This window comes from Mya arenaria, chromosome 2 (assembly GCF_026914265.1).
Source record: "Mya arenaria isolate MELC-2E11 chromosome 2, ASM2691426v1".
NCBI lineage: Eukaryota > Metazoa > Mollusca > Bivalvia > Myida > Myidae > Mya > Mya arenaria.
The window spans coordinates 16,459,275-16,472,324 of NC_069123.1; the positions used below are offsets into that span (position 1 = coordinate 16,459,275).

A 13,050-nucleotide genomic window follows, 5' to 3' on the forward strand; every position below is an offset into this window, starting at 1 on the left:
ACAATGCCTGCACCCATGGCCCTCAAACTTGACTTGGAGGTTGGGCCTGGCCAGAAGATGGTCCCTATTGGTTTAAGGGGTCATTGGGCTAAAGGTCAAGGTCACAGTGACCTGGAATGGTAAAAGGTTATCCGAGTGATAACTTGATAATGGCTGCACCCATGGCCCTCAAACTTGATTTGGAGGTTGAGCCTGGCCAGAAGATTGTCCCTATTAATTTTAGGGGTCATTGGGCCAAAGGTCAAGGTCAGTGACTTTGAATGATAAAAGGTTGTCCAAGTGATAACTCAACAATGCCTGCACCCATGGCCCTCAAACTTGACATGGAGGTTGGGCCTGACCAGTAGATGACCCCTATTGATTTTAGGGGTCAAAGGTCAAGGTCACAGTGACCTTGAAAGCAAACTCGACAATTCTTGGACCTATGGTCATCAAACTTGACATGAATGTTGGGCCTGCCCAGTAGATGACCCCTATCGACGTTGCGGGTCATCAGGCCAAGGTCAATGTCACAGTAACCTTTAATGCAAAAAAGTTAACAAATCTTCCCCCACTGATATCTCAACAATGCCTGAACCTATGATCATTAAACTTGACATGGATGTTAAGCCTGACCAGTAGATCACCCTTATTGATTTTAGGATTCATAGAGCCAAAGGTCAAGGTCACAGTAATCTTGAATGGTAAAAGGTTGTCCGAGTGATAACTCAACAATGCCTGAACCCATGGCCTTCAAACCTGACTTGGAGTTGCATCTGACTTGTAGATGACCCCTTATGATTTAAGGGGTCATCGGGTCAAAGGTCAAGGTCACAGTGACCTTGAACGAAAAAAACTTGTATTTTGATAACTTGACAATGCCTGCACCCATGGCCCTCAAACTTGACATTTAGGTTTCTGGTGACCAGCTAATGACTCTGGATTTTGAGTTCATAGAGTCAAAGGTCATGACGGTCATAACATACTTTATCCTCACACTTTAATGGTCATAATCTTAAAACAGCAACAAATCAGCTGTCATTTCGGTCCATGCATATTTCATTCAATTGTCCATATAATCCTGACAACATGGCGCTCAGGGGGGGCATAATGTTTGACAAACATCTCTTGTTTTATAATTTAGAATACTATGGTTACATTCCACCAATGTTTGATGGGGTAATGGCCTCTCTTTCAAGAAACAGAATAGCATTCCTATTTTAAAACAGTAAGTGGTAGAATTCGTCACTTGTAAGTGGTAGTATTCGTCACTCCTGTGAGAGCTCTGGTTTTACATGGTTACACCATGAGAATGTCACTTTAAAGATAAACCTGCATTTTAATGTCAAAATTATTTTTCTATGTTAATTTGTTGGAAATGTTGTGTAGGTTCCGTGCGACACTGTACCCATGCCCGGAGACAGCCCAGGAGAGAATGGACATGCTACGAGGGGTCACCACCCGCCTAGAAGACCTTGAAATCGTATGAACGTATACGCTTATTATTTGTCTGGACGAAATATATTTACCAAGTTTTATCTTAAAATACAACAGTCAAAAATATCCGTATTTGCACTTTATGTATTGATATTAGTTTAAGCATACAGTAACTGATTGAATGTGTTAACAATATGTTATTTTCATATGACAGTTGCCAACTCTTTAGTTTATAATTTCTGATGATCACAGTTCTATTATTAACTGGTACCATTTTCTGGCTGTCAGTAAGAATATTTCATAAACGGTAAACAGTGATGACGTTTATAATGGGTTATTCTTCAGGTGTTGAAGCAGACCAAGGACCACAGGTATCGAGTGCTGCTCAATGCTCAGAAAGAGATTCACAACTGGATCATCAAGGTTTACACTTAACTAAACATGTACAAGTCGAAAGCTTTTAATTATATTTCAAAATTGATTATTGTTAACATATTAAATACTTAAGCATCCATTATTGTATAATATGTGTATTTTACAACTGAGAAATATTCAGAGAGAAACATAAGGCCTGGTTTTGTTTTAATCTGTTTCAATATCTTTGTAGTTTTATACAATATAATGCTACAGTCTGATGTTTTATATTTGGCTTGAACGAAATATGTTTAAACTTAAGCTTGTAATATGGTACTATTGGAATTGCTGTAATAAATAGCCAGGCTGAAAAATGTAATTCAATGATTATGTAGATTTAAAGTTTGAAATTTTATTCTGATACTTGCTTTAATAGCCCATGTAGCTGTTATTTTAGAACCTAAGATTGGAAATAAATGTTCAGCTCTTATGCATCATATTGAGAAAACAATAAATTTAGAAATCTTCATTTCTAGGTGAAGAAGATCAAGGCCATCTATCACACGTTGAACATGTGTAGTTTTGAGCACTCACGTAACAATCTGATCGCTGAGTGCTGGGCACCCGCCAAGGTGCTGGAAGAGGTACAGGCTGCTCTCCGGCACGGCCAGGTGAGGAAATATGTGTTAACAAAAATTGTTGTTTTTTAGACCGATTTGACTGCTTGCTTTTGATGATATATATACATAAATAGGTCATGGAATATATCTGCGCAGTATCTGCCTGTGAGTTCAGAAAAAAATCTACTTAGGGCCAAAACCTTATTGGACAGTGTATGTTGCTTTTCTTTGTTCAAAAGAGCTGTTCTTATTAAAAAAAAATCCATTTTTGCACAGCACCAAAATTCCGTCAAATGTTTTTGTTTTATTCCCTCTGAGTGAATTCATATATGTGTCTCAGACATGAAATGCAGGAAAAACTACTTGAATGGTTCTTATTTCTATACAATAAATGAGATGCTGGTCTTTTATTGATTCAATTCACCATTAAAGAAATAATATTTTGTCGGTAAACCATAGTTCATGGTTGTTTAATCCAATGTAATACTTTGACAACCTCTGACAGACACCTTCCAAAATAAGACCAGATGGAGCAAGGCTCCCCTTTTTGTCATGTTGACACCCTGTCATTCTCCGATACAGGAGATGAGCGGAAGCAGCGTGCCCAACATCCTGCACAAAATGAGCACTAAGGACATCCCACCCACATACTTCATGACGAACCGCTTCACGAAGGTCTTCCAAAGTATCGTCCATGCTTATGGAGTGGCTGGCTACAGGGAGGTAAACCCAGGTATGAGACATGACCACCATTTATTAGAACTGTTAAACATCACTCCTCTTAAAAAGATGTTTAAGCATTTACACGTTCAGTTGTTATAAGAAAGCGAATAGCTCTTTGAATAATTTATATCACTTGGTAAATTCTTTGGAGAAATATTTTATTCTGATTATCATCCAAACAGCTTGCAAATCAATGAAGGCACCTAGATGAGATGTAATGTATTAAAAAGATGTTATAAAACTATTTAAAGCTGCACTCTCACAGATATACCATTTTTACAACTTTTTTGTTTTTTATCTTGGAAAGAGTAAATCATTGCGTAAATATCTGCAAACCAATGACATAAGATTGCTGACAAAATGTCAGATCGTAGATTTTCATATTTTTGTTCGAAAATGAATGCTTTATGGCTTAAACCGATACTAACTGTTTAAGAAGAATGTATCAAACATCAATTTTTGAACTACAATATATAAATCTGCGACCTAAGTTTTTGTCAAACTTCTTATATGGTTTCCATGGATTTTCGCAAAAATTGGCTCGTTCCAAGACAAAAAAAAAAATTGTCAAAACGTTCAATCTGTGAGAATGCAGCTTTAAATGTCCAATTCTTCAATTGTATTGCTTCCTCACTTTAATCACGTCTTACATGAACACCTGTGTTCATTACCCATAATGCAATGTTTCAGCTCTGTACACGATCATTTCGTTCCCTTTCCTGTTTGCGGTGATGTTTGGTGACACTGGCCATGGATTCATCATGTTCCTGTTTGGACTCTGGATGGTTGTCTCAGAAAAAAAGTTGGACCAAAAGAAGAACGACAATGAAGTAAGACAGATCTCCCTTTTTCTAGCTGTTTATTGGAAAAAGAACATATGTGCAAAGACATATTTTAGAAAAATATTAAGAAAGTTTGTATGCTGCTGTGGTAAGCATGTTAGAAAACAAGTCATGTATATTTACAGAGTAAATTCAGTATTGATAAATAAACAAAATTAGGAAATCAATCAAATGTAACAGTATTTGAAATAAAATCTGTAATGAAATAAATGAACATGCTCTAGATACATCTAGATGTAGATGTTCTGGCACCCTTATCTGTCCATTAGATGTTTCAATTATATTTATAGTCATTTTGCCTCTCCCATAAATGGGGAGACATTCTTTTTCCACAAGTTGTCTGTCAGTCTATCCGTCCGTCCATTTGATCGCCATAAATCCGGTCATCTCAATATCTCTCGAACCTCTGAAGGATTTGGAAATAACTTTTCCCAAATGTTCAACCATACTAAGATGATAAGCAGAGCCCACATTTCAACCAGATCAGTTCATGTTCAGGGTCATACTTAGAGGTAAAATGTCTTATGACTATCATATGACTGTATTTCGTGTCTGCTCCATATCTCTTCAACCTCTTGAAAGATTTTGAAAATAACAATCCACAAATGTTCACCATATTGAGAAGGTGTCCAGAGATCATATAACAACCAGCTTGGTTCAAGGTAAAGGTCACACTTAGAGGTCAAAGGTCATTTGACTACTTCTCATGTCCTGTCCATATCTCTTGAACCGCTTGAAGGATTTTAGAATAACTTGCTACTTACTGATTGCTAATAGTATTGCTCATCCCGATTTTTATGGTGATGTTTTAAAGAAAATTCGTAAAATTAAAATGTTTCCAGCAGGTAGTTCGGCAGATAAACTCAATGAATAACTTTGGACTTGATTTAAACCTTGGATATAAAGGCAAAATTTTGAAGAGCACATTCATGTTATCTTTAAAACCGTTTTTGGCGAAAACGTTTTTGGCCGACTCGGTGTGTTTTGGCATGTGACTTCATTTTCTTTTAATGTTTTACATTTTCAAATCATTTGGAAGGAAAGATTAGCTAATACATGTCGCTTTTATTTTTAATAATGTTTTCTTTATTTGTTCCCAGTTTTAGTACAATGATGCTTTTTATTATGAAACTCTATCATCACACAGTTTTAAACCTTTTATTTTATAAGGCAGACTGTGTGTGATGTTTATAGTTTCAAACAATGACTGCATCGTATCGTTGAAAAGTTTTTGCATTAGGTGCTCTGAATTGTATTCCTCCATCTGCAGATAGAGTTGGGATCTTATATCATAGAAGTACTTGGGGTTTACCTATAAGTTTATTATTATTTGTTTTATTGTTAAGTTTCCTCAAGTTAATGCATACTTTGATAAGATTTACCTTCCGCGTTTTATCTTTATTTAGGATTGTTGGGATAAGAGTGAGGTTTGTGCACATAAACTGGTTTAAACCCCCAGTAAATTTACATTTTACTGACCATTCCAAGGCGGTACCTAACAATCCTTGATAAACATACCTAGTTTTTAGCTCGACTATTCAAAGAATATGGAGAGCTATACTACTCACCCAAGCGTCGGCGTCGGCGTCACCCCTTGGTTAAGGTTTTGCGTGCAAGCACACATAGGTTAATATCTCAGCAACTACTTGAGGTATTACATTGAGACTTTATACAATGGTACTCAACCATCAAACCTACTTAATTAACCAAGTTTAATAACTCTACTTTGCATTTAATGCAAATAATAGGCCTTTATTATTCGACTTAGAAATTCTGGTTAAGGTTTTGTGTGCAAGCACACATATGTTAATATCTCAGCAACTACTTGAGTTATTGCATTGAGACTTGATACAATGGTACTCAACCATCCAACCTACTCAATTAACCAAGTTAGATAACTCTAGTTTGCATTTAATGCAAAAAATAGGCCTTTATTATTTGACTTAAAAATTCTGGTTCAGGTTTTGTGTGCAAGCACACATAGGTTAATATCTCAGCAACTAGTTGAGGTATTGCATTGAGACTTGATACAATTGTACTCAACCATCCAACCTACTTAATTAACCAAGTTAGATAACTCTACTGTGCATTTAATGCAAATAATAGGCCTTCATTATTCGACTTAGAAATTCTGGTTAAGGTTTTGAATGCAAGCACACATATGTTAATATCAAAGCAACTACTTGAGATATTGCATTTAGACTTGATACATTGGTACTCAACCATCCAACCTACTTAATTAACCAAGTTAGATAACTCTACTTTGCATTTAATGCAAAAAATAGGCCTTTATTATTCAACTTAGAAATTCTGGTTAAGGTTTTGCTTGCAAGCACACATATGTTAATATCAAAGCAACTACTTGAGTTATTGCATTTAGACTTGATACATTGGTACTCAACCATCCAACCTACTCAATTAACCAAGTTAGATAACTCTAGTTTGCATTTAATTCAAATAATAGGCCTTTTTTATTCGACTTAAAATTTCTGGTTAAGGTTTTGTGTGCAAGCACACATTATTTTAATATCTCAGCAACTACTTGATGTATTGCATTGAGACTCGATACAATGGTACTCGACCATCCAACCTACTTAATTAACCAAGTAAGATAACTCTAGTTTCATTTAATGCAAATAATTGCCCTTTATTATTCAACATAGAAATTCTGGTTAAGGTTTTGCGTGTAAGCACACATAGGTTCATTTCTAAGTAACTACTCGATGTATTGAATTGAGACTTTATAGAATGGTATTCAACCACTCAACGTAATTGAATAACCAAGATATATAACTGTATTTTGCAAATAATTGCCCTTTATTATTAGACTTAAAAAATCTGGTTGAAATTTTCCTTGTAACCACATTTATGCTACTATCTCAGCACATCATGAATTGCATTGAAACTAATCTAACAGTGATCCATGCATGTTTGGCCAAAACTTTTCAATCCTTACACTGAAAAGCAGCGGAATAGTCGAGCGCGCTGTCTCTGTGACAGCTCTTGTTTATATATAGTATGTATGTACTGTGCTGTTTGTGGAGTTTTTTGCTGTTCTTCCATGTTTCTTGTTTGTGATTTTATGTTCTATGTCTTTGGCGTTTACCCAGTGCCTTTAAACCAGGTTTATGTTTAAACTTTTTGCTACTGAGCCTGTTTCTGTAGCTTTTCGCGTAAATATTTCCACGAATGTCCACTATATTGAGGTGATGTGCAGAGGGGAAAGCATCACTTTTTAATTACAAATACATTGTCTCTACAGAGTTTAATATAGAATATGATTAAGGTCTCTGAAACATAAAAAGTGTTAACTTTCACCTTGTGTTGCAGATTTTCAAGATGATGTTTGGAGGTCGGTACATAATCTTGTTGATGGGCCTGTTCTCCCTGTATACGGGCCTCATCTACAACGACATCTTCTCCAAGTCACTTAACTTGTTTGGCTCTTCCTGGAAGTTTAACTACACGTAAGGCCCTGATCAAATTTTGTGAATGACATTTTTTGTGACAATTTATTGATTATCTTTTCTCTAACCCTTTACTCTGTACAGAATCCTAGCTTTAACAACCATTATCATTTGAAAGATCATAGGCTTCATAAAATGCAGCTGTTTGTCCTGTTGTTACTGAACCAGACCTCAGTTTTAATTTCATTTAGCCAATCTACTAACTCCAACTTTATTTCACCAAACAAAATCACAGCTTATTATTATGATCTTAAATAAAAGGAGAATTTTTACAATTTATACAAACATGAAAATAGTGTGGTTATAAGGCAGATAAGATTGTTCATGAAATTCAGAGCCAGTTTTAGAATATGCTCATGTACTTGTAGGACCATATCTGGCTGTTATGATTATGCACTTTGTTTCACTAAAAAAAAACAAGGCAAGCTTTGGCAATCTATCTGTGGCGTTCTTGTTTAAGATACCAATGCAAATCTTATACTTTGTCATAACATGTGGTATATTTTGAAACAGGTATGGGTTTAATGCATGATAAATTTATTCTGCTAGTATGCATGAAAGTATGTCATACTTGTCACAAAGAAGTAATAATCACCCTTTTGATTACAGGCAGGAGACGCTGGATGGGTCATTCTCCCTGCAGATGAAGCCGGAAGATATTTTTGACGATGCCACCACCGGGGCATACCCTCTGGGGCTTGACCCTGTGTGGCAGGCAAGCATCAACAAGATCACATTCACCAACTCTTTCAAGATGAAGCTGTCAGTGATCATGGGCGTCCTCCAGATGGCCAGCGGTGTCCTGCTAAGTGTCTTCAACCACCTGTAAGTTTGCTAATGTATTGTCTTCAACCACCTGCAAGTCTGCTAATGTAGTGTCTTCATCCACCTGTAAGTCTGCTATTGTAGTGTCTTCAACCACCTGTAAGTCTGCTAATGTAGTATCTTCAACCACCTGTAAGTCTGCTAATGTAGTGTCTTCAACCACCTGTAAGTCTGCTAATGTAGTGTCTTCAATCACCTGTAAGTCTGCTATTGTAGTGTCTTCAACCACCTGAAAGTCTGCTAATGTAGTGTCTTCAACCACCTGTGAGTTTGCTAATATTGTGTCATCATCCAACTATTAGTCTGCTTTTGTAGTGTCTTCAACCACCTGTAAGTCTGCTAATGTAGTGTCTTCAATCACCTGTAAGTCTGTTAATGTAGTGGCTTCAACCACCTGTAAGTCTGCTAATATAGTGTCTTCAACCACCTGTAAGTCTGCTTATGTAGTGTCTTCAACCACCTGCATGTCTGATAATGTAGTGTCTTTATCCACCTGCATGTCTGCTAATGTAGTGTCTTCAACCACATGTAAGTCTGCTAATGTAGTGTCTTCACCCACCTTTAAGTCTGCTAATGTTGTGTCTTCAACCACCTGTTAGTCTGGTAATGTAGTGTCTACAACCACCTGTAAGTATGCCTATGTTGTGTCTTCATCCACCTGCATGTCTGCTAATGCAGTGTCTTCAACCACCTGCAAGTCTGCTAATCTATTGTCTTCAACTACCTGTAAGTCTGCTAATGTAGTGTCTTCAACCACCTGTAAGTCTGCTATTGTAGTGTCTTCAACCACCTGTAAGTCTGTTTATGTACTGTCTTCATCCACCTGTAAGTCTGCTAATGTAGAGTCTTCATCCACCTGTAAGTCTGCTAATGTAGTGTCTTCAACCACCTGTAAGTCTGCTAATGTAGTGTCTTCACCCATCTGTAAGTCTGCTAATGTAATGTCTTCAACCACCTGTAAGTCTGATAATGTAATGTCTTCACCCACCTTTAAGTCTGCTAATGTAGTGTCTTCATCCACCTGTTAGTCTGCTAATGTTGTGTTTTCAACCACTTACTAGTCTGCTAATGTTGTTTCTTCAACCACCCGTTAGTCTGCGCATGTTGTTTCTTTAACCACCTGTTAGTCTGCAAATGTTGTTTTTTCAACCACCTGTTAGTCGGCTAATGTGTGTTTTCATCCACCTGAAAGTCTGCTTAGGTTTATTCTTCAACCACCCAATAGTCTGCTAATGTAGTGTCTTCAACCACCTGTTAGTCTGCTTATGTGTGTTTCCATCCACCTGTTAGTCTGCTAATGTTGTTTCTTCAACCACCTGTTAGTCTGCTAATGTGTGTTTTCATCCACCTGTAAGTCTGCTATTTTTTTTTCCTTCAACCAACAGTTCTGATGTTAAGACAATTACTTATATATAATTTATAAATAATAAAAAAGTTTGGATATTGGAAGGTTATGGTATTTTACTTAAATGAGATAAAATAGCAATTAAGTGTAAGTTTTTTCGGCCGTTTCTTTGGCCTAAAATATGCCCAATCCCTCTCCTGTTTTGTTTGAAACCCCCAATTAATAATGAACTATTTTCAGGCACTTCAAGCACTACAGCTTTGTTCTGGTGCAGTTTGTCCCGGAGATCCTGTTCCTGTTGTGTATCTTTGGCTACCTACTTGCCCTTATCTTCTTCAAGTGGCTCACCATCAACGCCCACTGTGCTTCGTGTGCACCATCACTCCTTATACGTACGTACAAATATTTTCTTAGGCCTTCATGTTGGAAGGTTTTAACTGTCCTCTCTTGTTGTTGTTTAAATATTATAGTTTACCATGCACATGTAGTGATCTTAAATATGGATATGATGAAGATTAATTGGAATGGTTGAATCTTTGAAATGACTCTGTGCTTGTTAAAGGCCTAGTTTAAGGAATGTTTGGCATGTTAATCCCCTGCTGTGCATCTTCTGCTAACTGTGTATTCATTTATTGGCTCAGGGCCATTTAGGGGGTCCATTTCTATAATAAAACCTCCCAAACTGCAAAGCAGGATACTCAAATCGGAGATCAGATAAGAAGGATCAAGGCAAATAGATTAAGATCAATACACAGAGGTTGTGTAATGTACACAGATTGGAGGGATGGGGTCACTTAAAGAAGGCTTAAACTAGGCCTTTAAAATGGTATGAACTTTGTGCTTTGTTTTAATTGAGTGGTTAATAGAGATATAGATATTTTTCGGGTACTGAAAATAAGTAAAAACATACAAAGATCATGATTTGATATTGGAATCTGGGCGTTTACAAAGTTTAAACACTTAACACAATTCTATACTAACCCCTTTGTAAACAGTGAGTTATTTCTTAACAATCTTCTTTGTTAAATCATCAAAACTAAAAAAAAAGTGATGCATTTTGTTAATTTTATTTTAAGTTTCTTTAAAAGAATACTTTCTTTAATAGTTTCACCAAAAATAAGGAGAACAGATATTGATGAGTTAAAAAGAAATGCTCAAATTTTAAAATAACCCCTTGTATAAGCAATTAAGCAATAAATATTTTGAGCTCCAATTTTTTTAGTATACAGAATTAATATCAAAGTCCTGTTAAGTTGCCGAACTGTTCTTACTTCCTGAAATTATAATCAGTTGACTATTCCAAATTGAAATTTATACATTTGGACTCATCAATCTACCACTCAGGCATGTAAATAAACAGAAACCACACTGTTAATTGAGTTATATATTATATTTCCACTATTGAGTTATGTCAGGATATGCTGGTCACCTTTACTTTTATGTAAAAAAAACCTGCTAGACCAGAGCAAAATTTGCCAATCATGTCAGATGGATTGGCAATTCCTTAAATTCTGTAATATTGTGTTTAACAGTGTGCTCTCTCTATGACATTGGTGAGGTTTTAAGGTCTTCACAGCAACAACAGTATGCTGAGTAATCCAGTTTCTTCCTTGCAGACTTCATCAACATGTTCCTGTACAAGTATGAAGAGCCAGCAAACATTAATGGCACAGTGCCGGCCTTCCACTGTGACAACATGGGACCGTTTGGAAATTACTCTCAGTTCGAGATGAAATGCACGGGGCAAACCGTCTTCTACCCACACCAGGTACGCCAACACTCTGCTACATGTTTTTAAATTTAATGGGATAGAATACAGGATTCCTGTGTGGGTTTAATCGACCATTGTAAATACAGATTCTTTACAACAATGTGCCACAAAAAAGGCTAAGAACTTGTTACAGGACACAAACTTGCCCATGTACAGAGCCCATTCAGAAAGCCGATTTGAGCAAATCTTTTGCTCTGAGTTTATTGACTTTACCGTTAAATAGATGAAAGATGATTGTAAATCATCTATTTTTCATTTACTGATACTCATTTTATAAGCCTTTAAACATGCCAATGTCAGTTATTGATTCTTTCAATACAGTCCGCCTACATGCCATTCTATATAATGAATAAATAAACAAACAAAGCTTGACCACTGACCCGAGGCGTATTTATGATGAACTGGCACACTCATAATTCAGTAATTGTACATATTTTCTGTATACACATTGCTGGTATCCCTTGATTAATTTTGACACAAAGCATAACATCCTCAGGAGGCGGAGCAAAAAGGTTGCGTCAATCAGTCACAATTGGATATACTGCTCAGCAAGAGGGAGTCACGGCACGTGCTACCTGAAAATGAAGCTTGATCAAAAGAAATAAAACTGACACAAAATTGACAATCTCTTAGAGTTTTAACTTTAGAAAAATGGAAGGGTGCTGCACTCTGTCCTTTTGTGGTAGCACCCTTCTGCCCTCATGGAATGAAATGCTTATGAAATATTTCCTTTCTTTTGATTAAAACTTATACTATGATTATAAATACATAAATTTTGAACTTAAGGCATTTGAAATATACTATTACTATCAAACAGAATTTCACACATTTTCTGACAAATGCATTATGTTGAAGTTCTTCATCGCTGAATACAATGCGCCCTTTCCCCTTAGCACCCTGTCCTATTTTCGAAGCACACTGCCCTTTTTAAAACCCAGCTAACACTATAAATCTCTGTATGCCCTGTGTGTATGTTACAGAAAGAGATCCAGACTGCGCTACTGTTGGTTGCAGTGTTGTGTATCCCGATTCTCCTGCTGGTGAAGCCGTTCCTCCTCCGTGCCCAGCACAACGCCAAGATGCAGGTACACACACTATACTTGGAACACTCAGTTCTCCACATGATATACACTCTCACCTCCCTAAACATTGTACACTTAAGAACAAATATGCGCATGTCCTTTTCTATCTTTCATGTTGTATCAGTTGTATACCACATGATAAATATGCTAAGTCAGAAGGCAACATTTTGCTTAAATGAAGACTTAAATAAAGATAACTTTTCTTTTACTTCAACATTTTAAATGAAACAAAGTACAGTCTATGCCGCTTAAAAAGCCACACCTTCGTTTTATTACCGGAGTTTGAAGGTGATTAGTTTCATCAAACACTTCTACAAACCTGTTTCCAAAAAAATGCTCTGACAGTGCTCCATCGAAAAGGTTTGCCAAAGTGTTTTAAAAAACTACAATCTCAATCAAACTCTGGTAAAAGACTGAAGGGGGGCTCTGTAAGCGGCGTAGACTGCGCTATGTTTCATTTACAATGGTGAAGAAATAGGGAAGTTATCTTTGTTTGAAGTCTTCATTCGAAGCAAAATATTGCCTTCGGACGTAGCATTTATGATGCAATTTTCCACGTGGTATACACACACTGTGTATTGACTAGTGCTAATATGTCATTCAAA

General features: G+C 36.6%; 1 protein-coding gene across 5 annotated transcripts in view; it reads left to right on the forward strand.

Moving 5' to 3' along the window:
• LOC128243546 (V-type proton ATPase 116 kDa subunit a 1-like) overlaps positions 1 to 13,050 on the forward strand; it is a 38,747-nt gene that overhangs the window by 14,057 nt on the left and 11,640 nt on the right. For all 5 annotated transcript variants that reach the window (XM_052961384.1, XM_052961409.1, XM_052961417.1 and 2 more), the window contains 10 exons: positions 1,369 to 1,462; positions 1,762 to 1,839; positions 2,307 to 2,441; positions 2,973 to 3,123; positions 3,804 to 3,943; positions 7,286 to 7,422; positions 8,032 to 8,247; positions 9,833 to 9,984; positions 11,209 to 11,360; positions 12,344 to 12,448. In XM_052961384.1, the coding sequence (XP_052817344.1) occupies positions 1,369 to 1,462; positions 1,762 to 1,839; positions 2,307 to 2,441; positions 2,973 to 3,123; positions 3,804 to 3,943; positions 7,286 to 7,422; positions 8,032 to 8,247; positions 9,833 to 9,984; positions 11,209 to 11,360; positions 12,344 to 12,448 (1,360 nt within the window). The remainder of the gene's footprint in view (positions 1 to 1,368; positions 1,463 to 1,761; positions 1,840 to 2,306; positions 2,442 to 2,972; positions 3,124 to 3,803; positions 3,944 to 7,285; positions 7,423 to 8,031; positions 8,248 to 9,832; positions 9,985 to 11,208; positions 11,361 to 12,343; positions 12,449 to 13,050) is intronic.